This window comes from Podarcis muralis, chromosome 9, assembly GCF_964188315.1.
Source record: "Podarcis muralis chromosome 9, rPodMur119.hap1.1, whole genome shotgun sequence".
Classification (NCBI taxonomy): domain Eukaryota; kingdom Metazoa; phylum Chordata; class Lepidosauria; order Squamata; family Lacertidae; genus Podarcis; species Podarcis muralis.
The window spans coordinates 60,260,292-60,287,238 of NC_135663.1; the positions used below are offsets into that span (position 1 = coordinate 60,260,292).

General features: G+C 39.8%; 1 protein-coding gene across 12 annotated transcripts in view; it reads right to left on the reverse strand.

Moving 5' to 3' along the window:
* FRYL (FRY like transcription coactivator) overlaps positions 1-26,947 on the reverse strand; it is a 140,817-nt gene that overhangs the window by 100,395 nt on the left and 13,475 nt on the right. For 3 of the 12 annotated variants that reach the window (XM_077934357.1, XM_077934353.1, XM_077934352.1), the window contains exon 1: positions 13,264-13,519. The exons of 1 other annotated variant lie outside the window; for it this stretch is intronic. In XM_077934357.1, the coding sequence (XP_077790483.1) occupies positions 13,264-13,447 (184 nt within the window). In that variant the 5' untranslated portion in view covers positions 13,448-13,519. Of the gene's footprint in view, positions 1-9,963; positions 10,115-13,263; positions 13,521-14,995; positions 15,102-26,947 lie in introns of those variants that run through there. 8 more of the 12 variants (XM_077934359.1, XM_077934360.1, XM_077934363.1 and 5 more) reach the window with 6 other exon arrangements.

Here is a 26,947-nt window from a genome sequence, read left to right on the forward strand (position 1 = left end):
TAACTGGCATTTTATCATAATTATATTATTGTGAATGACTAATACTAAGGCCAACTACACTTGGGGTGAGCCCCCTTTCAGACAGCACCAAAAAGGGGTAACAGGAACCATTAATTACATCATAAGGTACATGGCTGAAATTGGTACCACTTGATAAAGTCCCCCCCCCACACACACATGATGGCTTTTGAACTAGAACGGGTAATCCTTCAGATACCTGGTCCTAAGCTGTGAAGGGTTTTAAAGGTCAAAAGCAGCACTTTGAATTTGGCCTGGAAAGCCTGGGAGCCAATGAAGATGGCAGAAAGTACTGGTATGAAATATCATACTTCATACTTTCAGTCATGCTTATCCACATATCCCTGCTAACTAGTGTTGGTGCCGACCTTTAAAGCCCTAAATGGCCTCGGCACAGTATACCTGAAGGAGCATCTTCACCCCCATCATTCTGCCCGAACACTGAGGTCCTCCTTTGAGGGTCTTCTGGCAGTTCCTTCACTACGAGAAGTGAAGTTACAGGGAACCAGGCAGAGGGCCTTCTTGGCAGTGGCACCCTCCCTGTGGAATGCCCTCACATCAGATGTCAAGGAGATGAACTACATAACTTTTAGAAAACATTTGATGGCAGCCCTGTATCGGGTAGTTTTTAATGTCTGATGTTTTTATATGAACTGGAAGCCGTCCAGAGTGGCTGGGGAAACTCAGCCAGATGGGTGGGGTATAAATAATAAAATTATTATTATTATTATTATTATTATTATTATTATTATTATTAAGCACATTTAAACTACTGTACTTGCTCAGTTATAAAACTGAGTAAATACCCTTGGAGAGGTCACACTCCCCCAGTCTAGGTTACTTCACAGATTTGATGTGAATAGTTTTTAAGGACTTCCATGTTTTAGAAGGGGACGCGGGTGGCGCTGTGGGTAAAAGCCTCAGCGCCTAGGGCTTGCCGATCGAAAGGTCGGCGGTTCGAATCCCCGCGGCGGGGTGCGCTCCCGTTGTTCGGTCCCAGCGCCTGCCAACCTAGCAGTTCGAAAGCACTCCTGGGTGCAAGTAGATAAATAGGGACCGCTTACTAGCGGGAAGGTAAACGGCGTTTCCGTGTGCGGCTCTGGCTCGCCAGAGCAGCGATATCACGCTGGCCACGTGACCCGGAAGTGTCTCCGGACAGCGCTGGCCCCCGGCCTCTTGAGTGAGATGGGCGCACAACCCTAGAGTCTGTCAAGACTGGCCCGTACGGGCAGGGGTACCTTTACCTTTACCTTTATGTTTTAGAAGTGCTACTGAATATAAGGGGGAGGGAGAGAAAAATAATAAACTACATTAAAGATTGAAATATACATAGCAAAAGGCTAAGTAGAATCTATCAAAGTTGCCCATTTGTAAAAGTTAAATGTGACATTTGCTAGTACACTAGTGAAAACAAACTAGTAAAATATCATCCTTTGCTAAGGTTATGAATGAAATAAGGGGATAGCTTATCTGCTAAATATTCTCACTACACAGCTGGTTTAACAGAATGTTCCTGACTCAATGTAAAAAGAATGCTTCAAACTGTTGGCAGAGACACAGCATCCTGAATCTAGGCCGTATGAATGTCACTTCATTGTTGTTAGTGAAAGAAAAAAAGTGCAGCTACAATCAAACCCCAGCCAGCATTGCAACACCATTCTGCCAGCTAAGCAAGCCTTTAAAAACAACAACAGTGAGATGAAGCAGTGTTTTGAGTGTATACATTTAAGCATACATACTCATAGAAGGGGTATCATAAAAAACCAAAAGTACATTGGGATTTCCTTTTGTAACAAGAAATCTCATTGACTGAAGTAGCTGGAGACAGTCTCTCAAAATGTAGCTATAGCACTAATTATATCCCATTGTCATTCTGTGTAAATTATACAATAGAAAATGCCACACTGTACCCCATTTAAAAGGAACATTTGTATTTTAAAAAGTACTCACTACTGAGCAACCATTAGGAATTTCAGGGAGCTAAATTACCACCAACAGGATTCCATTACATATAGTTTTCAAATAAGTAAAATAAGTACTTTGCAATTATAGTGTAATGTACAGAATAGAGCAAATTAATAACCTGGTTTAGAAAATTATAGCCTAAATAAGCATAATAATGCAAAGTATTCAGGATGAGCCAATCCCAGTCTTGAAGAAACTTTCCTGAACTTAATGAAACCAAACTGTTGATATTTTGAATCTCAGATAAACCAAAGAAAAAAAGACTGACCAAATGGAACCATATAGACCCATAATATATTTCAAGGTCACTGGAAGGAGAGATGTCAAGGAAAGTAGAATAAAGCAAAACCAGAAAAAGTGGAATAGTCTTCCTTAACTCTGATAACCAACAGGAAGGATAATGCACAGAATCTTCTAATATTATAGTAGATTGCAAAGGTTAGCACTTTGTTCCAAACCTCATCAAGGCATACTGAGAGGAAGCTGTAGGAAATAAATTGCATCCATTCCAGAAATTATCCACATCTCCCTAAGGTGACCTATCTCACAGCAAGAACCACTACTATGTAATATTTCTTTCTCCACTGCTCATAGAGGAAAGAAACTATTAAGACCTGAAATCCCAGTGATACAGAATACTGTTTTATAGCTTAAGAACAGTTCTATTTGACCAGAAAAAAGATCCATCCAGGATAACCCATAAGTGATCACAAGAGACCTAAATTTATAGGCAGCTGTATAATCAGTAAATAACTTGCCTTTGGTATATACTTATGAGGGGACATATATAATATGGACTATTTAAAGAACCGCAAGCAGCCTCAGCATATTTATCAATTCGCAACCCAAAGCATACCTTAAAGAAAATAGCAAAAGTTTCAAATATATGTTTAACACACCTCAAGACAGAATATATATAAATCAGGAACATCTTTCAATTGTTTCAAATCTCCTTTGGGTTGTTAAAAGGAATACATTTGAGCTTTGTTCATATACAAACTGAAAGCAGATATTTAAAATGTTACTAGCTTCTACTATAACCATGAATCACTTTTTTACTGTTTTCAACTTGCTCTGTATCCATGATCTGCAATTCTAACATAGCCTGGCACATGTGAATGGTTAAAAATAATCTACTAAGCGACCTGTTGAATGTTTAATGCTATATAACCTACAAGGCTCAATGAGCATTACAAGAATTGGTATTTGAATATATTCAAACTGAATATCATTCTACACAATGTACTGCTGGAGTAAGTTAAATAAAAGGAAAATTATATAAAATAAATAAAAGGAAAATTATTTGAAACAAATTATAATTGATTCTAGAAAAGGAAAGCTTACCTCCAAGTTTTGAAAAAGCTCTTCTTTCTAAGGTTATTTCATGTTGCCATGCAATGGTTATTTGAAAATTGCCAATATATACATCACAGATAACAATATAGAAGTGTCAGACCCATGTTCTGTGAACTAAACTATCATCCAAAAGAGATAAACGGAGTCAGAGATTCTAAAAATTTCTGAACTCTGTCCTGACTTCTCACGTTGCTGATTTCTACTCTCACCTACTCATACTTAAAAGAGCCAACCACCTCTTTCAAACATGAGAGATCCTTGCATGCAGTCATGTATGTTGCTGTACAAGAGGATCTGTGAATGAGGGACTAATTTCCAAATTTGTCAACAGAAGAGGATTTCTCTGACAGACTCCTAAAACCATTCACACAAAAATCTGAACAGCAAAGCAGCAGTTTTTTCTTGATCCCTCTTCCTCTCCAAAATTACGTTTGGACAATTTGTTTTGTGACTGCACTTATGCTGTCAGGGGGCATTCAATTCCTGCTAAAGGGAATGGTAGGCTCCATCTGCTTCAGTATGACAGACATCCCAGGAACCTTTGAGTGACCATACACCCAGGTAGGGGCCCATCCTGTAATTTGGGAATCACCAAGTTAAAGATTAGAGTTTCAGGCTTTTTAGCTAGAAACCTACTTGTGCTCACTTGAATTAATTTGTCTAAATGCACAGCAAAAAGCTGGGATTCATCTATAGAATGTTTAACAATGAAATTTTCTTTGCTTATTATGGATAAATTACATTGACTAAACAGTTCACTTGTAAGTATGTTAATGTGGAACTTATTTATGGTCTGCAGGCCTCTGATTTTGCTTCAAAAGCATTTTGTGCTGAAGGGAACTATGGAATAGTACTGAGCAGATCTGCTGCAGAGCCTAAGATCTAGAAATTGTCACCTCTATTTTTTGCAAAGAACCATTCCAAATGAAAGCAAAAAGCCTACTCACCCCCATCTCCCATGCACACACAGAGTTAGAAATTAAAGATAACATTTTGGAGGGTTTTGCATGGGAACTAGGAAGCAGATATTCTAGTTGCCTGTACTTATCTATCTCTCCCATTTGTCTTACACAAAATACTCTGTCTTTCAGCAGCTTAACATTCAAGAATTAGCATGCAAGGAGGAACACCCATGATGTAGCTGTCTCAGTCAAGATAATATACTTACAGCTGCTGCTCCATGACTTCAGCAGGGATTTAATGTTAATTTCAAAAAGCACAGAATCCTGGAGGCTCAACATCATGTCTCAGAGAGCTGCTGCAGCAGCAGCACCGGCAGCTACAGTTTTGGTGGTATGGCTTTCCTAACAGTCATCCTTTTTTGCTTGCAGGCAACAGAGTTTTGGCCCACAGCATCAGCGCTTCATTACCATGCAGTCTCCGAGTGACGCACAACTATAGTAGAAATGCTGCTGAATGCAGATGAACTCTCCAGTATGGGGGGGGGGGGAGCTTACACGCTTGTCAAGACAGGATGCCCTTCAGGATCCTCATATTTCTCAGTGCTGACACAAATCAATCCCACACACCAGAAACAAAAATAGAAGAAAGCTATTCAGATATTAGCTGTTAGTTAGTCACCTTGTTGTTAGTAAACACAGGCCAGTGAGAGTTTGGAACTTTAGGTACAATTTATTGCAGGAACTCTAATAATAAAAAGGATAATGGGAAAAAGAACTTTGCCTACTTGCAAACTGAAAATGAAGTATTATGCTCTATTAGATTGTACTCTATTAGACACCAACATCAGGACTGCTTCCCCCGGCATAAATGTATAGTAATGCATTCTTTCTATTCCAAACAGTCTGAACACAAGCAGAGACTTCTCAACATGCCCCTGAAAATGCAGAGTACAACTTCCTGCTTAATCTATTGGAGATTATGACAGCTAATGGAATGTGAGGGGCACTGTAACCATGCTATGAGCTTTCTAAAAGTACTTAATGCAATATTTCATATCTCATTTCCTAAACAGTGCCCACTTAGGAGAGAAAGAAGTCACAGAAGAGGCAGATACTGTATTTAGTTCACCTCCATACAGTATCAACATTTATTGTTACTTTGTCCCCACAAAAACAGACAAAAGCAATTCTGAAAGAAGGTTAAAATGTAATCATAGATTTCATTTGGCTCCTTGTTTGAGAACTCGGAATACAATATATATATATTTTCCCAAAGTAACTTAAAATACAGTCATGAGGCACTCAATATTACATTGAACAAAAATAATTATAGGCTTCAAAATAAAATCCTTATAACCAAAACACAGATATTTGAAAAATCACAACCACATGAGGTAGGCAATGCCTAGATGACAAATTACCGGTATTTGTTTAATAAATTATCAATTAATCCCTACCTTGCTTCTTCCTCCAGAGAATGGAGCAGAAGTAGGTTCCATTATATGGTTAAGAAGAGGCAACAACTTTCCATACAATACCAAAGTTGTGGAACACACTGTCACAGAAAAGGTGACCGCCAACATCTTAAAGCAGTGATGGCGAACCATCGGTCCATGAACCTAATTTGGTCTGCAAGTTTTCCCCAAGCCATATCCACCAGCCCCACATATGATCTCATATATGTGACATCAAGAGCAGAGTAGGTAAAGACACAGCTCCCTGCAAGGTTTGCAGGCATCAATGGCCAGCAGTACCTGCAAATCCCAGAGGCTTTGCCCTCACTGATCTCAAACCACACGGCCAAAAGAAACTGCTTCAACTGATGGCATGGTGATATTAGATGACTGACAAGTGGGTAGGCCTGGGCGATATATCACCCAGGACCAGTATGAAGAGCAGACCGCAATGCTGGTGAAAACCACCACTGCTCCTGAGTTCCTCTGTTAGCAGCGTCTACTGGAGGGAGTCAAGAGTTCCTTCCTCCAGCGGGCGCTGCAAGCAGAGGGACTCAGGAGCAGCAGCACTTTCAGCAGCGATATACTCCTGAGTGAAGCTGACATCGCGGTCTGCCCTCATACGGCACCGAGGGAGAAACAAGCTGTATTGGCAAGGCATGATACAGCTTGTTCTTTAAACTGCTCAGCTAAGGAAGTGTGCCAGCCTTGCATCAGCCGGGCAGTTAACTGTTTAATTATTACCTGCTGATGTTTAGTTTGAGTGTTTACTATTGGATTCTAATGCATTACTGCATATTGCTTTATTTGGTATAAATTGTTTATTTTGAAGTTGTTGTGATTTTTATTTAGGATCTGATTGTTACTATTAATGTTCAATGTTTTATTATTATTTTTGTGTGTGTTGGAAGCCGCCCAGAGTGGCTGGGGCAACCCAGCCAGACGGGTGGGGTATAAAATAAAAAATAACAATAACAATAAGAGCCTTCAGCCCGGTATTGGCTCCTGCAAGCATGTGGCAGTATGGGCGCTCCGGGGCTGGCTCAGTTGGGGAGGGAGAACCTTTCCGATCCCCAGCTGAGCTGAGTAAACAAACTTGTTGTCCCAGCCCACAAGCACCTGGGTGAAAGCACCTCAGCTTCCACAGTTAGAGCTGGGGCACCTTACGGGCAGAGGCCAATGCAGATGTTTTTTCAATATCACTGTATACCACCAAACTGCAATGTTTAGCTGGCGATACATCGTGATGTTAAAAAGCTGATATCGCCCAGCCCTACAAGTGAGTGGCCGTGGCCATTTGCCAAAAGTAGGGGACGTCAGGATCTGACCCACCAGCTATAACCAGTTCCCCACCTATTTTTAAGAGAGAAGACACATTTAATGAGATGCATTCAGACTTGAGTGTATCTTTTTACAGCTTTCAGGAACAGTCCATGAATAGAATCTCACTGTTTAGAGGCAATATATTTCTGATTATCAGATACTTCAGGAAGATAACCATTACCTCTGCCCTGCTTGTGAGCTTCCAGAAGGAACACCCAAGCTTTTGTAATTTAGTTTAGCCTAAATGAAGATTTCTTTATGGCTCTCTGCAAACAGTAATATATGCAACCATGTGAGCGGAGTCCTTCCTCTCAAGTTCCAGGTTGTCATTGTGTTCAGTTACATAAAGATTAACACTTTGAATGGCCACTATATACCGTCATTTCAGACTCAACAGCGTTCTTCTCAAGCCTACTAAGGTCTTTTCCTAAATTAAGACGGCCATTTTTATATTTAGTGCTAGAACACCTAAAAGGTAAAGGTAAAGGTACCCCTGCCCGTACGGGCCAGTCGTGTCCAACTCTGGGGTTGCGTGCTCATCTCGCTTAAGAGGCTGGGAGCCAGCGCTGTCCGCAGACACTTCCGGGTCATGTGGCCAGCGTGACGAAGCTGCTCTGACGAACCAGCACCAGCGCAGTGCACGGAAACGCTGTTACCTTCCCGCTATAAAGCAGTACCTATTTATCTACTTGCACTTAGGGGTGCTTTCGAACTGCTAGGTGGGCAGGAGCTGGGACCGAACGACAGGAGCTCACCCCGCCGCGGGGATTCGAACCGCCGACCATACAATCGGCAAGTCCTAGGCACTGAGGTTTTACCCACAGCGCCACCCGCATCCCTTGCTACAACACCTATTTCTCAATATTATAATGGATGTGAGAAATGGATCTGTTACAGGGGAATAGTCCTACTGCTTAAGCAGGGGATATATGACTAATTGTGGGGGTGGGGCAGAGAAATGCATTATCTCCAAAGGAGCAAAATCAGTCTGTTAATTGGTTCTTGGCTTAGAGTGACCAATTGATAAGACACTCTAGGAACTAGAACAACATGCTGAATTATAGCCTCGCCTATTGGTGTGGGTTGTTTCTGGCTCTTTTTGTGATATGTTTGTAAACTGCCTTGACACACATGTAAAAGATAAATAATAAATTATGAAATAACAATAAATAAATACAGAATCTCTGGAGAAATCAGTTAATATTTCTACACCTCTACATCGCTTTAGTGTGCCTGCCAAAAACATAAATTCAGATAGATATCAGTTTGGCTATATCAGCCTTAGACTTAGCTACAACTTCCATTTACCTGTACAGTATGTGCACTAGATGGTTTGTTTTAAAAGGGCATAACTCTTCCAGTCAACCTACAACTTCTATGGGATTGCTTGTAGTTATCTGGAGTTTATTTGCTAGCCCATACAGTTTTTATGGCTAAACTCATTGCCTGGTTGATGCACGTTGCTGAGGCCCCACAAATCCACCACATACTAGCTTTAAAATTTGTCCAGCTCCATTTAAAACACCCTGTTTGTTTGCCTCATAGCTCAGAAGCTGGGCTTTCCTTCAGTAAAATCCAGAGTGCTCAAGTATTTCCATATATGTGCAAGTTGCATAAGCCATGAAAAAGTCCATGGCAAGGTAACAGGAGCTGCTACTATCAGATTATAATTAATAGAGATCTGAGCACAACAAAGTTTGAGCCACAGTAGACATAAGATTTAAGATATTTTTTAAAGCATTTCCTAGTAGGTATAGAAACAATTCTGAGTACATTACTGACGGCAGTGGTGCCACTTTATGAAGGTGGACTGTTCTCAGGAAATATACTTTCAAAAGCTTATACATCCCATTTCAGGTATCATGGATGGCAGATAGAGTGGGTTGTCAATAAAATTCACATTGCCAAAGTACAATTGAGGGAATTGCACAATATACTTTACATTACTGTTTGCAGTGTTCCTCAAGAGACTTACTGTGAGACACCAACAAAAAGCAATCAGGACTTACAGACTCAGGTTGCTAGCCACACCCTTGCCAATCTGACTAAATTTGTTACCTATTGGGCAGCACTGCCCATAACGGTAGCTGGAAAGATTAGGAATAAGTTTATGTACCTTTGCAACAGCCAGAGGTGGAACACTACACTGTTAACTGTCTTGAAGTTAATTTTTCCCCTTTGTACTTTGTTTATAATGCTACAGTTGTAACAACTTATGACCAAAAGTAATACATTGACTGATATTTTCAAAGAGTACAAGGAGATCAAGAACGGAGACCCAATGTTTGTAGATACTGTTTGTAACTAAAAATGAATCTACAAAAATAGGTAACGCATCATGCTTAGTTCTTCCCACGGCACCTTCCCTTCATTATTATTTTTACAGATGGCCTTAAGTTTTTTTGCACAAGTAGTCTGAATTTTGAAGACAGTTACCAATGACATCAATCTAATAGGTGAACAAATCCTTTTAGCATATGTTTTCAGTCCAATATTCCTTTCTAATTAAGCACTACCCTGTTATCTATTTTAAGAAGACCACATCACTATTATCAATTTCATATAAACCTTAGGTACAAATTATTCTTTTTTTCATTTATACAACAGAACAATACTTGGTTGAAGTTGCACAGGTATCTCCCTTTATGAAACAAATAGGAATAAAATTCCATTTTCTTATTATTGTTACAAGTTTTTGCAAAAGATCAGGTTTTCACCAATACCTATGTCAGTAAGTGCAGGTTATAAACCTAAATTCAGCTTTCATAAGACCATCAGCAGCAACTTCCCATTGCTTATCAGTAAGCTACTTGTACACAGAACAAGCAGTCTAATACTGTACTTATTCAAGTTTACTTAACTTTACTACAAATATCGTAACACGTACAGCTATCTCCTATTAACAAGCCTTTTAAGTTGGGTTATATTTCACATTTAATCATTACCTGTGTCAGACCCCCATCTTCTATTAACATCCCACTGGTAATTCAGCAGTTCTCTGCGTGTGCTAGAAGAGCACTTCATTCCATTATCAGGATACAAAAATAGAAATAAGCAGATAATTTAAAGAGGATTCAGCTGCTGTCTACTATTGTAAAAAGCATGATTGTAGGATACTATAATCTGCATTTCATAAATGCCTACCTCACACAGTTCTGCAATAGTAGTAATGGAAACGATTTGGAGAAATTTCTAATGACATAGCCAGTTGGCGGCATTTAAACAGACCAAATAGAGAATTAATCTTCAACTGTAGGATTAGAGTACTTTATGCCTGTTATCTCAATTGCTCAACCAAGCTAGAGTACATCCAACATAAATGTTAAAAGACCTCTTTCATTTCAACTGCTGCAGATTGCCACCTGCAGTCTCACTGTGTTACAGTAGCATCACTTCAATCTAACTGATTATCAGTACTTTCAATTTTAACTATGTTTAGCAAGAAAACTAAGCTGCCAGTGAACCTCACACTAAATTATTTTTATGTGGAGTGCTGGCTGTGACTCTAAAACTTACACACCCACTCCAGTTCCTTAAATCGAATTAGAGGCAGTCGGTTGCTTGAATTTCAGCAAGTAGAAGATGGTAAATTGAATCAAAGCACAAATATGTCTGCATTTAGTAATAACAAATTTTAAAAAATCACAATGGCTAGACAATACCATGTTCACAAGCATAGCTTAAGCTTTTTGAATTTGAGAAGATAGTATGATAAAATTAATGATGCATTAGAGTTACCTGTCCACACCAAAATAAACTTCCCTCCAAATATAGCATTTACTCAAGAACTGATACACACCTCTTATTCACAGTTAAAGTGATGCATAATTTCTGTCTAGGCCGTTCTACTTAAAATACAAAACATGTTGGCTTCACAAAGCTGCAAAAGTGTAGTGACTGAGCTACAAATAAAAAATCCCTAGTTCTAATCTTACCTTTTCTTTCTTGGACCATGCTCTCTGCTTCCTTGAGGAAGGACTTCTGGCAAGAGACAGGTCCCACATCGCAGTGGTTGGCAAGAATGTGTTTGCTAAGAGTCTCATGAACCTGATTAGGAGAGCTTTAAACTAAATCCTGAGGGGGAAGGGGAGGCAATATTACAGATGACAGGGGACCACCTGGTACTTGGGATAATAGCTTCATTGATGCTCAGGAAACTGAAGTGGTGCTACAGAAACTTGCTAATGGGCAAAAAACCTACAATACGACTTGCGTCTGGAATGTAGAAATTAAGAGGTATAAAGTGGTACCTCGGGTTAAGTACTTAATTCGTTCCGGAGGTCCGTTCTTAACCTGAAACTGTTCTTAACCTGAAGCACCACTTTAGCTAATGGGGCCTCCCGCTGCCGCTGCGCCACTGGAGCACGATTTCTGTTCTTATCCTGAAGCAAAGTTCTTAACCTGAAGCACTATTTCTGGGTTAGCGGAGCCTGTAACCTGAAGCATATGTAACCTGAGGCATATGTAACCCAAGGTACCACTGTAATCTGTTCAAAAGGAATAGACCAAACAGTAATGGTCTAGCAGCATTATATGTAAAGGGTGTGTGCACTTGTGAAAAGATCCATGACCTGCACTGCAGTGGTTGGACTAGATGACCCTTGGGGTCCCTTCCAACTATACAATGCAGTTATTCTATGGCCTGGAGCATGGAAGGCAAGCTGAGAGTATATAGGGAAATATTGTAGGAGAGAAAACAATAGTGACCTTACTGTGGGTGTCTGTTACAGACTTCCAAGAGAGACTGAGGACTTGAATGATGCCTTCCTAGGGTAGATTGCCAAACACTCAAAAAGGAGAGATACTGTAGCCATGAGAGATCTCAACTACCCCAATATCTGTTGGAACTCAAACTTTGCTAAGAATGTAAGGTCCAACAAATTCCTCCATTGCCTCCCTGGCAATTTCATTTCTCCAAAGATGGAAGAAGCAACAAGGAGGTCATCTATCTTGGACCTGGTCCTCACAAACAGGGAGGAACTGATTGACAAAGTGGAAGTACTGGGAACCTTGGGAGGAAGTGATAATGTCCTTGGGTTTCATGATACAGAGGCAAGTATTAGATTACATGAGAGCTCAACAACAGAAGGTTAAGTATTGGAAAGTGTCAGTTACCGTATGTTTATTTCAACTGCCTAGAAAGATCATGGTTAATGTGGAAGACTGGAATTTATCATGAGGTTCCTAACATAAACCTGTGCTGCAGTAAGTACTAGATACCTCCCTTCCATATTGTTAAGAATGTTTGCCATTTCAATAGTATATTAAATTCATTTAGACAAGAAATGCATTCTTGAGATATTTTCACAGAAAAGAGAAGAGAAAGCATAGGGGTTTGGTCACCTGTATTTTTATAATAGGATGGATTATTTTGGCAAAAGAATGGAGAAAATCTTGGCACCAAATATTAGAAGTATGGAAACCATAAATGTGGAATATTACACTGATGAACAAAATTACTTGCTATAAATTTATCTGGAGAGAAAACCAAAACTACAAACCGGATCACCAGAATCAGTTGAGACTAAAATAAGTAATTATTCATCATATTAGCTATAATATAAAAAGGAAACAAGGAATGGTCTTAAAAATGTGTAACTGGGATTTTACTGGTCCTTATGTTGGACACTATTTATATTTTTTTATTGTTTGACATTTTTCAAGCCATACCAAATGAGCTTAAATACAGAAAAAGAAACACTCACTGGATTTCACACAGAAATCTCATGCTATGAGGAACAATGTAACCAAACCATCAACTAATTCCACATTTAAGGGTCAAAGTCATCACAAGCTGTCATCCTCAAATGTGGCTTCATACCAAGAAAAAGGGTAGGGAGAAAAAAGACAAAATAGAATAGAAGATTTCAAGCTGGACACAGCTACTATGATCAGGCAAGACATGAAGCTGGAATTCAAGCACAAAAATACCCAATAAAGCAATAGGATCATGAGTTGCATCCAACATGGCAATATTACATCTTTCGCATTAGTCATGCAACATTTCTTTTTACTATATTTACAGCAGTCCAGCAAAATGTGCAGATATACATTTTAACGGATCTCAATTCTATCCACGAATTGGACAAAATGATCTTTCTACAGTAAACAATACAGAAACCTTACAATGTCAGAAAACTATCTGCAGCATTTTTAAATATCATGGTCCAACATGGAAAATCTAAGCTGACCAATAAAAACACTTTTTTAATAAATTACACTTGCCTTGAACTTCAAAAACTTACAGAGATACATACTGTAATTAGGATGCAAAAGATGAATGTCACCTTCTATAGTCTGCCCTAAGGAGAGCAGGTTGGTACGTGTCATTTTCAGCAGCTTTGGAGAACTTTCACAAATAGTACTTCCAACATCCAAAACAACATCTCCTGACATGACGGAAGGCACCATTTTTTTAAAGAAATCCATGCTTGAGTTTTACCATTCCCAGAACATTGATTAAAGTCTCCAGTTTAGCTGCACGAAGTGCAAGTCCAGGTGCTTGTGCAAACTTCCTTGAAGAGACGCTAAAAGCAGCCTGTGTACTACTTTGCATAATGATGTCATCCCACAACTGGGTGGTGCTCAAACACCAGCAAACCAGCTCCTAACTGGAAAGTTTTAAAGCCATACGTTTCACTGACTGAAACAATTCAGTCATTAGATATACCCTTAAACTGGTAATTAATAAACTAATCAATTTAGCAAAATTATTGCTTTAATGATTCATAAACATGCCATGTGCATACACACACAAGCTTATTTCTATCCAATTAGCTGGACGTTTTCATTTTATCTTGTAAAGGGAGGAGTATGCATCTGCACTCACCGATAGCAGTTATCACTGTGAAAAGTCTGCCAGTTATCAGTTTACAACACCACATAGTCTGGATCAGTTCAGTTTGTGACATGACTGAGTAGAAACAGCTTTTTAAAAAAGCTTAGATTATTTGCCTCAAGTGGAATAATGCTAGTGAAGAATTTAAGTCACAAAGCTTTATATAAAAAGGAAGCAGAAATTTGTTTTCTGCAACAGTTCTTTATTCAAAGATGTCATTTATGTGGAAGTAAATGAAACACGTGCACAGCTTTTATTTCTATACCATCTTGATTTTCAAAGGTATTGGCAAAACAGTGTACAACACTACATTATAACAAATAATTTCAACAAAACAACACTGAAGGCGATTTCTTTAAATATTTTTTCCTAAACATTTCCAACTCCTTAAGAGATAAGCAGAACTGCAGCAAGATCTATGGCAGTCTGACCAGTATATGAAAATGAGCTTATTAAGCACCATTTTTACACAAATAGCTTTTTTATATGTTTTCATGTAAAGCCTTTTTACAAAACTAGCCTTGCTTGCCTCATTTGCTACTATGAATTCTTTCCAATATCCACAATTGGTCTATTCAAGGTAGTTCACTCATAGACGATTAAGGAAATACATGACTTCAGGACTACTATTCTACTCCCCCCTGCCCAACACACACAGAGAGGGTTTTTTTACCTTACTTAAAGTTTAGACTATCTGTACTGAGGTTAGATTCAGGCATGCTGGCATCACACTTGAATCATCTTTTAAAAGTGTATGAAAAGTCAGAAAGCAGAAGGAATGAACTGTTTGCTCATACTTCGAGTTTGTCAACAAATGATGAATTCTTGTATTAGCCAGTGAGGGCAAATTTATAGCAATTTCCTTCCTGCAAGTACACTTCGTTGGTAAATATTGCTAAGAGGAAACCATAAAAAAAAAAAATCCAAATGAAACTATTGCATTAAGCAACAATATATAAGCAACAAATCTGCAAAATGCTCCTTGTTCCATGTAATTGCACATTTTTTGTTAAATTCATGCTACAGAGATATACACATTCAGATACATAGGGGATGGCATCTGACTTAAGTTACGTTCAGAGTAGACTAACAGAAATCAAGGTACTTGGGCATAAATTATTTCATATATACACACTTACCACCGTTTCAGTCAGAAAGCATCTAACTGGAGTTACAATTGTTGGGATGGCTAGTTGAGCTGAACTTTGTGATACACACCATCACAGAGGAAGACAAGAATTTTAGCTAAGGAGAAATGAAATAAAACTAAATTACTACCTGCACTGAAGTAAGAACATTGCATTTATTCATTTTATTTTATTTTTAAGGTAACTGCCATCAAATGCACAAAGTTAGGTGAACTTCAGTACAAAAATGTGTTCAAGCCAGGGCTCCATCTCTTAAACTATTAATCACCCTTCATTTTATAGCTACTGAAATTCACATATTCAGAATACAGGAATAGGTACTTGAAAGAAGAAGCGCTGCTGGCTGAACGTCTTTCATACATTTGGATCCACATATGTTGCACAGTTATCTTTTTTCAGATTGAATTTTTTAAATTTATAGCCTTTAGTTTGTATCAGTCTTCCCAACCTAATGCCCTTCAGAAACTTTGAACTGCAATTTCCATCATTCCCAGCCAGCATGAACAATGATCAACAAGTCTTCACCCTAAACATCTAGAGGGCATCAGACTGGTTTGGAAGATTACCTGGATTTGACCGTAACAAAAATTAAACAAATTTCAAGCAGAAGCCAACATCCATCATCATGCAAGTAGATTTCTGCTTCCTGTCTTGCTGCTGTAGTCAACTACACCCTTTGCAAATCTGTTAGTGTCTGGAGCAGATATTGAGCGGGGAGAGGCATTCATTCTGCCAACAATGTTCATTTCGCTGTTGACATTCCACTAGAAAGTTTACATTATTTTCCTGCTAGATAATTTTAAAATATTTTATTCATATACAATGTTAGTAGCATTCAAACAAATTGCATGAAACTGAGAAACCACTCAAGTTTATGGTCCCAAGAATAATATACCCTGAGCACACACCATCCCATTCAAACTTCGAGGAAGGATGTTTGTCTTCCACTCTGAGACCCTTCTACAAAAGCTAGAAGTTACCAACACCAAGAATGGATATGAGTTAGTAACAATTCCTCTATTTCAGCCTGCCCTTGAAGGGACTCTACCCTTGCTTGAGTTAACCTGCTTATGGCAAGCCCCAGATTACCTAACACTACTGAGTTCACAACCAGGCAGTGCAACTATTGAAGTCCAAGGGCAGGGATTCTGCTTCCATGTATGCAGATATAAGGTGATCCTGCAGCTCTTGCAAAAGAGGCTTTGGGGGAAGGTTGCCCCAGCTGTTCCTGCCACCTGCTATGCTGCTGAACCCCAGGACAGTCCATTCTTTCACAAAAAAACAAAACAAGAAGTCTGTCAAGAGCAAGGTCAAAAGGCTATGAAATGTACAAGGTAAGCTGTAGTACTGTCAGATTTCTATGCGGAGTCCAAACAGAGTTGACCTCGTGCACATCAGCAATCTAATATAATACTATGTTTCCTGCTCTGCAAATTTAACACCTATAGAGGGACAGTGGTGACAGATGTATCACCAGCTTAACATGGAGGGATGGAATTTGCTAATAAATTCTATGCCGGCAATTTCATGCTACCTCTATTGTCTTTATTGGAATATGGTGAATGAATCCAGCAGCAGAGTTTTGAGAGACTGAAATGTTACCCAAGTTCTGAATGTTCCCATTTTAGTTAAATCCATGTTCACTGCATAAAGGCTGACCTGTCTGCCCTATCAAAACAGTAGGAGGGCATTTTTTGGCAGGTAAGGTGATATGTAGTTGAATGAGCCAATGATTAAATTTATCAAGTCCAGTGTTCCCTGACCAAATATTTGGGGTGGGGAAATCTTAGGATCTCAGTCTTCTGAGTCAGCGTTCAACTGACAGATTGTTGCCCAGCCCTCTAAATCTCTAGTTCTGGATTATATTAATTGCCTTAATTCAACAGTGTCTATCAGAACTTTTATCTCCAGACACAACCATCACATTTCAAAACAAGTGTAAGGAAAGGACAGAAACATATTAAAGTTTTTAAACACTGTTTAAAAGATGGGGAAAGCTTCCAAAATATGGCTACATTCTGTTTTTATAAAGTCATCCAACTGTTTCCAGTTTTCTCAGGTTTAGTTGCCAAAACCTCACAACAAAATACACTATAATAGATTATTTGTTTACCTCAGAGATCAAAGCAAATTACTTATATTGGCTCCAGGAAAACAGCCATCGGATTCCAAAGAACTCTTAATTTACAATAATAAAATCAAATAAAATGTTGTTTTGTAAGGATTATTTTCTATTTGTATCAGTTGTCTTTAAAAAAAAATCCAGTGTGTCTTAACTTGGGATTTTAGCTCTGGACATTACTTCACCATGCTGATTCATTTATTGCATTTTATAAGATATTCCATGTTAATTATATTCAATTTTTTATTTCCCATGTCATAAGACTTGAATTTCACTTTGACAGAACGTGAGTAATCCTCTTTGTAATTCTAACCTTATCCCCCAATTTCAGATGCAGAAAGCTGGGAGATGTATTATGCTGATGATTGTAATTACAGATTACAGTATGCCATCTGCTATAAAGGGCTTTATAAACAGTACTGAAATATAAGTATCTCAGCCAAGCTTCACCTGATAAAAATCTGGATCTTTGTGATGATAAAGCAATGCTCCTTATCTGTAGACAGATTGGCCAGTATTGTGCTGATTATACATTTTTAACAAGAACTGCAACTCCATTTAGTGCTCCAAGGATACTGCAAATTTTCCATTCACAAATTAAGAAGAAAATGCAATGTCATGTGGCCTAGTAAACAGAGAATAGCAGCACAGTGGTGGTGAAAATTTTAAATGCATGTTAAGACTTAAGAAGGGGAAATAAGACACTCTTGATGGTCCATATCAGAACCTAAAATAAAATGAAATATAAATTACTGCAGATTTCTTCCCACTTTCCTTGTCCAAGGAGAGTAATGCTTGTCCATGCCCACAGCATTACGAATTTTCTATCCTTAGCATTCTGTAATTTTTTATCAACCCCGTCTGCAGTCTCTATAGTAATACTTTGTATTCTAATACTAATTTTGTTTCCAAAATAAAGCCTCCTCTATTTTTTTTAAGTGTGCAAATCCTTGAGCTATACTCTCCAAACTGTACCATCACCAGCAGAGGAGCATGTGGGCTCGCTGGCATCCTTGGCAAGGAGCTGTGCCAGCACAGCGCCCCCTATTTCCTTGTGCATTTGCCAAATGAGCGTGTGAGCCTCACTCGGCCACCCAGAGCAGCAGACGAGCAGTGCAGGAAGTGCTCAGGATGGGCAGCTGGGCTCCTAGCTGCTCTGAGCCAGAGTAGAAAGGGACGATTTTGCAGGCCTGACCACCAAACGTACAAGCTTTTTGTATGGAAAACTGATGGATGGGAAAGTTTTAGTGTAACTATTAAACCAAACTCTCACCAGTGTCCACTTTTGATTTGTAACTGAACAAAGTGTAAAAACAAAGAATTACCAGTACTCTAAGCTGGGCTGATGAGGATAGATGATGGATGACTGGTGAAGGACCCTGCATGAGAGGCAGGGAAGAGAAAAACTCCCGGGGTGGGAGGCTAGGAGAAGAAATGGAAGCTGAGATCTGAAAACATCCACCCCAAATTTATAAAGTGATGTGGTTTGACTATAATCACTACATTTTTCACAGTGAGAAAGTGAATTCAGTTACAAGGCTCAGGGCATACACTAATTTCAAGTTAAAATTTCTTGATTTCTAGTTTTACAGGACCCAAGTTTCAAAGACACACGGTTAAAAGGAGAATTCTTGGATTTTTCAGTGTTTGTCTAGTCTGGAGGTTATGAGAGATCCGGGCCGGCCAATATGTATAGAAAATTGCGCCCCCTATCCCACCTGAGGCAACCGGAGGCAGCCTGGGGAAGCACCAACATGGTGAAGGAGGGGGGGGGGGAGAGAAAAACCAGGAGGACAGAGAGAACAGGAAGTGGCAGCTCTACCCTTCCTAGGTGATGGTGAATCGTGCACTCCTCTGGGGGCTTCAGAGTCACACCAGGAAGTGGAGGAGGAGGAGGCAAGTCTCAGTGGGTGGGTAGCTGCTGAGGCTCCTCGGCTGCAGTGGTGGAGCTTCAAGCTCCAGCGGGGGGCAGAGAGCAGGCGGGGGCGTGGCTGGTGTGCATCCCAGGGGCGTGGCACACTGCCTGCAGGGGCGTGGCTCACGTCCTGGGAGCATGGGGTGCCGTCTGCAGGGGCGTGGCACCCAGCACACGGGGGCAGCCGTGATGGCACCTCACCAATATCGTGTTGCAGAGGGTGGTGCGCTCCCCCTGCACCCCTGTTCCTCCAGCAGTGCTCGGCTGCCACCCTTCCCAACTGTCCCCAGTCTGCCGCCTAAGGCAACTGCAGGAGAAAATGGCCTCAAGTCTCACTTTATCCAGGACAGGCTGCAACTCCTGAGTAGTAGTAGTAATAATAATAATAATAATAATAATAATAATAATAATAATAATAATTTGTTTATACCCCGCCCATCTGGCTGGGTTTCCCCAGTCACTCTGGGTGGCTTCCAACAAAATATTAAAATATAATAGTCCGTCAAACATGAAAAGCTTCTGCATGACAAAGACTTCACTTGAGGAGGCGTCAGGAGATTCCAGGACCTGAGGCAGTCTGAAGTGCCTTAGCTGATGGATAAAGCCATCTTTCTCACTCTGGCCTTGATAAAAAGTAGACAAAAGCAGCACTCAGTTGCCTTTCCACACCTGTATTAATGCAACTGCAGAAGCCATGGAGAAATCTGGAGGCAAGCATTTCTTAAATACAAGCATGTGACTTGAAAAAGTGGCCAGACACCCAGCTAACATTTCTACCAATTGTAACAGAACAAACTTTCAGCACTCATCCCTTCATCATCCAGTCAGACAGTAATAGTGCCTGTTTGGTACTCTAAAAGCCTCACGTGATTAGCAGCATAGGACTATGCATGCACTTCTGAGCCATTTATGTTTCTCTGTACAAACTACAATAGTTCTAAGCCTCTTACTCTTTAATACCATGACCGTCTTCTTTAAAAGGGAAAAAACCAATAAATTTACATCTATTTTTATTTGGCCACCAGATGGCAGTGCAAAATACTCCATGAATGAAAGGTACATGTAGATCTGTCAACAAGTACCTTATGTTTAATAATTATTTACTTTGAGCACCTAAAAGCCTAGACTAAAATACACTCTCTGAAATTAGGTTTATGATTTGAGGACAAAGTACTTAAACAAGAGTCTTCAATGGTAGTGCACATGTTTTGCATGCAGAAGGTTGAATCTCCAGCTCGGCCTGACACCCTGGAGAGCTGCTGCCTTAGTTAATAGACCAGGGGTCAGCAAACCTTTTCAGCAGGGGGCCGGTCCACTGTCCCTCAGACCTTGTGAGGGGCCGGACTATATTTTGAAAATAAAAATAAAAATGAATGAATTCCTATGCCCCACAAATAACCCAGAGATGCATTTTAAATAAAAGGACACATTCTACTCATGTAAAAACACGCTGATTCCTGGACTGTCTGCGGGCCAGATTTAGAAGGCGATTGGGCCGGATTCAGCTCCCGGGCCTTAGTTTGCCTACCCATGTAATAGACAATACCAAACTACATCCAGCTACAATTGCAAATCTACCACTTTTTATTTCCTGTTTTAACTACAAAATGTTTTCACTATTTGCCCACATGCTTCTGAAATATCTACGGTAGGTTACTTTCCCACCCCTAACTAAAGCCTACAATCTCCATGGAACTGCCCTACTCAAGAAGGATAGGTTCTGCTGCAGAATGTTTTTGGTACCACAATAAATGTTTTTAAAGGTTCCTCACTAATACCATCTTGAGTTTCATGAGAGTTTCCTCTTATTGCTTGTGCTGCACCTGCTATGAGCAGGCAATTCCACAGAATGTGCTTCCTCAAGAAGTGAGACAGCGTCACCTATCGTTTGATCCTTGTTTCATGAAATGTGAAATGCTTAAGAGAGCTCTTGTGGGATAAACCATGACTAACAGGTATAATTACCACCAATTACCAATTTTCAGGAACACAAAAATAAGCCCAAAAGCAACAGCAACTAAATTCAAAAGGGAGAGAACAAAAATAGAATTAGAGTAATCTTTTAAATGAGAGATCAATTTTAAAGAGACCAAGACTTTTATTTTTAAGTACTTCAGTTTCACTCAAGTAAATCATAGAATCATAAATAATGTTTGGATGTGTCCTTAGATCAAGGTCTCAGAGATACTTCTAATTTTCTTCCCTCGTCCATCCCTTCCTATTAAGGAAAGTTCTCTTCTCTGTTATGCATTCTGATGTTTTTGCCAGGCAACAGAGAAGCCAAATGTTCTTTCTTTTTCCAAGGAGAAGGGAATACAAAAAACTAATGATCCTGAAAACAAGTGTATAAGAGTACGATTTTGATCACAGCAAACTTTGCTACTGCTAAAATCTATATCAGAGCTGCAACATTTAGTCAGTTTGATATCCACTTTTTAAAAAGTCTTACAATCTTTGATTAGACAAGGATATATACAAAAATATTTACAAGAGATGTAGACAGCTGGTGGCAACTTACAGAAAGTCTTTCTGTTTCTCACACACAGAAAACAGTGCGTATAAGACTATGTATACAGATGCCATAATAGGAATTAAGCATTCCTTTTTTCCTTCAGAACTATTACTTTTATTTATTTGCATTACATTACATGTTTATATAAACTGAAACTTGTAGGATGAGTCAAAAGCTAATTTAATCCACTATCAGCCCTACGTTTTAGTATTTGTACTTACCCCCCTAAAACCCAGATTTTTATTCCAAATCCCTGAATTTTACTAGTTATGCAACAAAAATGAAAAATGGAGAAGACATGGGGATACAATCACTTCATTTCAGATAAAGAAGCAGACTTGGAATATGGATATAGCAAAAAGCTTCACAAATATAGCATTTTCCTCAAATTCAGCCACATTCCAAGTACTAACAAAGAACTCGTGGTGCAGTATATAAAGCCACAAAGACAAAAATCCCATTTGGCCTGCTCAGTTGGTGACCTCTCTCAGGCAAATCTGCACATACTCCTGTGAGCTGGAAAGCTCTGTGTGCTGCAATGAGCTCCTTCAAGAAAGGGCAGAATACATCTGTATTATAAACCCAAAGACAGAAATTCTAGTTAGCTCCTAAAACCATCTACATTATGTCTGCAATTTTACATCCTGCTTTTCCAACAGGACAAGTTCTTAGCTGCCATACAGTAAAGAAAATTGTTTCTACCCTGGGTTGGGGTAGAGGGAAAAAAGAGAAAAGGGAGGAAGGTAAGTTTACCTAACTGCTTGGCCGCATGCTTGCTGTCACCTGCATGCAAGTCACACTGTTTGGACAGGCAGCCAAACACAGCAGATGTCTTGGAACCAAATCAGCCCTATGAAGATTAGTGCATTTACAGTGAGATGAAAAAACAAGAACACAAACATCTGCTTGCAGCTACGGAATCTGAAGATAGTACAACAGTAAAATTGTTACCCAGTGTGAACACACTCACCCTATCCCAGCTCTGTTCACAAGTCTTCGTAAACCTGCAATCAGATATGACTGTAGAGCAAAAGAAAGCAAGTGTGCTCACCACAAGAAGTGATGCCTCCATCCTATTCAACTCTGACTCCACCCATAGCTGTCCCATCTTTTCTCCCTAGTTATTGGTCTCCTCTCTTCAATTCTGTAGTCCCAATATTCATTCTTCCCCTTCATGGATCACTGCCTTGTCGTGGTGAAGGGGTTTGAATAACTCCAGGAAGCTATGAGCTATGCCGTGCAGGGCCACCCAAGACGGACAGGTAATAGCCAAGAGTTTAGATTAAATGTGATCCACTTCTGGAACTGGCAAAGCACCCCAGTATTTTGCCAAGAAAACTCCATGGACATAAAAAAGGAGAAGCTCTGAGAAGAAAGTGAGTGTTTCCAAGGCATGCGCTGGTTCATGGGATCACGGAGAGTCAAACATGACTAAGACGACTAAACAACAACAACAATATTCATTCTGACTCTTGTTCATACAAGGGACATTCCATATGACATCTGAATAGGGCTAGGTGGAAACAGCTCTTTTGCTGGTTAGACACAACACAAGTAAGAGCTGTTTGCAGAGATCTACCAATAAAAAACAAAAACCTAAAGCAACTGGGGGTTTTTATTAAAGAAGTTTAAATACACAAAATATTTTGTTTCTATAATTGTAGTATCTTGGACATTCTGGTTTAACAAAAAATTATAGTAACCAAAAGCTAAAGAAAGGATAGTTCTAAAATATGACTAGAATAAATAAAATTCACATGGCATTAAATACAGCATTCCTATGAAACCAAGAACAATACAGTTATTGAATTGGGCTACTCCCACTAAACAAAGTGTAGCATACATGCCAATTCCCTCCCTACCCCAGTATGAAGGCCCCCTACGTGTGCTGCTGTTTGTTGCCCAAAGCAAAAACCAAGTTTTTTCGATCACTAAATGTTCCCCTTTCAAACGTTGCCCCTGTTTTGGAGCCAGTGCTTCCCTGAATGCTAAAGTAATTCACAAAAACAGAGTAAGAGAAATGCATTCTCGCACAATACTGGACTAGAATCATCCAATGAAGCTGAATGCTGTAACCTTCAGGACAGGCAAAATACTTCTTCACATAGCACATAGTGGGGAAAAATAGAATTCACTACCGGAAGTAGCAATGACCACCAACTTGGACAGCTTTAGAAGCAGATTAGATAAAACTTATGAAAGTTAAGGCTATCAATGGCTATTTGCAACATGCTACTTATAGAATGGGAAGCATTATGTCTCTGAATGCAAGTTGCTGGGGAACACAAGTTGGGAAGAATGCTGTTGAGCTCGTGTACTGCTTTGCAGACCTTCCATAGGGATCTGGTTGGCCTCTGTGAAAAGGGAATGCTGGACAGATAGGCCTTTGCTCTGACACAGCACAGCTCTTGTGACAACTTTATTTTTAAAAATCAAGATTACAATTAGCAGATAGAAGTGTCCAACAAAAGGCCTTTGTTTTGATCTACTGAGCTGTAATCCTTGTTAATGACAAATGTTAGTTAATGGAGCCAAGCCTCTGAGATCATTATACATGCACCAGAAAGAGATGCTAAGAAGACTGTATATGTCAGACTGTAAATAAGGGGTGCCTTTCTTGAAAGTTTCCTCATGTAGAAACTTCCTAGACATAGGAAAAACACATTGCGAAGAAGGCTGTAGCCAGTGTGGTGTAGTGGTTAAGAGCGATAGACTCGTAATCTGGTGAACTACGTTCGGGTCTCCGCTCCTCCACGTACAGCTGCTGGGTGACCCTGGGCTAGTCACACTTCTCTGAAGTCTGTCAGCTCCACTCACCTCACAGAGTGTTTGTTGTGGGGGAGGAAAGGAAAGGAGAATGTTAGCCACTTTGAGACTCCTTCAGGTAGTGATAAAGCGGGATTATCAAATCCAAACTCTTCCAAACTCTGCTGTATTAGTTTGTGTTTTAACAGGGGGGTGCATTTTTTTGAAAAGTGGCCCTCTGTCCACAGTCCATCATCTCACTTGAATCATTCCAGTCCATTCCTACCTAATGAGTTGAGCCTAAGGATGCACACGTAAGGGCATGATTGAAGGATGCCTTGCACATGTGAAACCACAATCACAGAACAATGTTTTAACATATCACTTCAAAAGCAACATGAGTACAATTGACATCTTCCAACTGCTAGCTGAATTATACAAGTGCATATCTGACTAGTTCTGACTAGTTTAAAACATTTTGACACATCTTACTGTTCTTAGATTCCAGAAACAGATATTTCCACCCCCAAAATAAAAAACCCCTCAAAAATGTCTTCTAAATACACTCAATAAAGTATCTGCAAAAGCAGAGTTGAGACAAGCAAGCTTGTTACTCTGCATTCTGCCCTTCTTACAAGGAGGACTGAGAAAAGTTCTCAGCAAGCTTGTTAGCTCAAGATATTGTGATTTGCTCAGGGCTATCTAATGAGCTTCACAGTCATTTTCAGCATGGGTTTCCTACACACACGCACACAGGCACAACTCCAAAGGCCTGTAAAGAAACAGCTGTTCAGAAGAACCTCAATAGCAGAGGCACTTTTGCACATCTATGGTGGAACTGTGGATGTCTGAAAGGCATTTGAGGGGAAATAAGCAAGAAATTACAGTGGTACCTCAGGTTAAGTACTTAATTCGTTCCGGAGGTCTGTTCTTAACCTGAAACTGTTCTTAACCTGAAGCACCACTTTAGCTAATGGGGCCTCCCGCTGCTGCCGCGCCGCCGGAGCACGATTTCTGTTCTCATCCTGAAGCAAAGTTCTTAACCCAAGGTAATATTTCTGGGTTAGTGGAGTCTGTAACCTGAAGCCTATGTAACCTGAAGCGTATGTAACCCAAGGTACCACTGTTCAGAAATATCAGGTTCTGAGAATGTTATTGGGCAATGAAGAATACCACATTGGCCAAGGGACTTTTGTCCTGGTTGCTCTTATGGTGATTGATGCTCAGTTTTAATAGCAAACATGAGGGAAATAGATACTGTATCACCAACAGACCTCTGGAAGGAGAAGATCTGGAATGTAATGATTATGAATAAAATAATGATATAAGCAGCTATAGGAGGGAACTATGCTATCAGAGGAGACTCTTTAAAGGGAAAAAAATGCTTACCATTTTGTGACACTGGAATCAAAACAAACAGTAATTATAGATATAGTAAGTACAGCTGTATATATACTTATGATTATTGTGTATTATGAAATGGGAAAAATTAAAGAAACATGCCACAAAATTATTGCATAATCTCTGTGCTCTGTAATCCCTCAAACAGACAGCCAATGGTTAGTGTATCTCAATGACTTTACTTCCAGAGAACATTTTCAGAGGCAGAGAGAGTGATTTAACCATTTTCACTTGATTGAAAGAGAAGGCCTAGTAGCCTACAAATTATTGCATGTGAAAAATATGGTGACTACATCTAAAAAAACAACACCATGCACTAAATTGATGGACAATGACTCCAGCTTACATGAGGAAGTTTCAGGCTCTGAAGCCAGCTGGGAAAATATTCCATAACCGGTTGGCAAGTGTGTCTCAGGAGAAAATGGAACTACAGTATATTCTGTTGCCTTTCATGGTCACTATTTGTGGTGTACTGCAATGGTTTCTCTGGAATGCATTGTGTCCCATCTGACAGCACAGATAAGAAAACTATGACAGGATTTCCTATATGAATACTTATATTCATATACAGTGGTACCTCTAGTTACGGACACAATCCATTCCGGGGTGCCATTCACACCCCGAAAAGTCTGCAACTAGAGCGGCACTTCTGTGTAAGTGCAGAGCACAACAGAGCGCTTCTGCGCATGCATGAGCGGCAAAACCCGGAAGTATACACTTCCGGGTTTCCAGCGTTCGCAAGCCGAAAAGACGCAACATGAACCCAACACGAGATATGACTGTACTTATATATCGGGGTGGGTTTTTTTCCCCCTGACCAGGCCAGGTCCTTATCCCCACACCTTTGAAGGGCAAAATTTAACATATAATCACCTTGGCATTACTATGACAAAGGGACTTTGGAGGATGGGCTGTTGGAAAACCTTGCTGCAAGAAGTCCCATGCTGATCTTCGAACCTCTGATTTTCAAAGGTTCAAGAAGCAGCACTGGGAGAGAGAAGTGAATAATAATTATTTATTATCAGCATACATTTCTATACCGCTTTACATTTTAAAGGAAAAAAATCTCAAAGTGGTTTAACACACATTAAAACATCAAGTGTGAATACTTGTTAGTCACCTTTCTCCTTTTTGTTACTCACCCCCTCCTGGAGCAGAGGAACAACTGGGAGCTCACTTTAAGCTCCCAATTGCCCCTTTGAAGACCTGCCCATAACTGCCCCACCACACACCATGTATGACATCTGC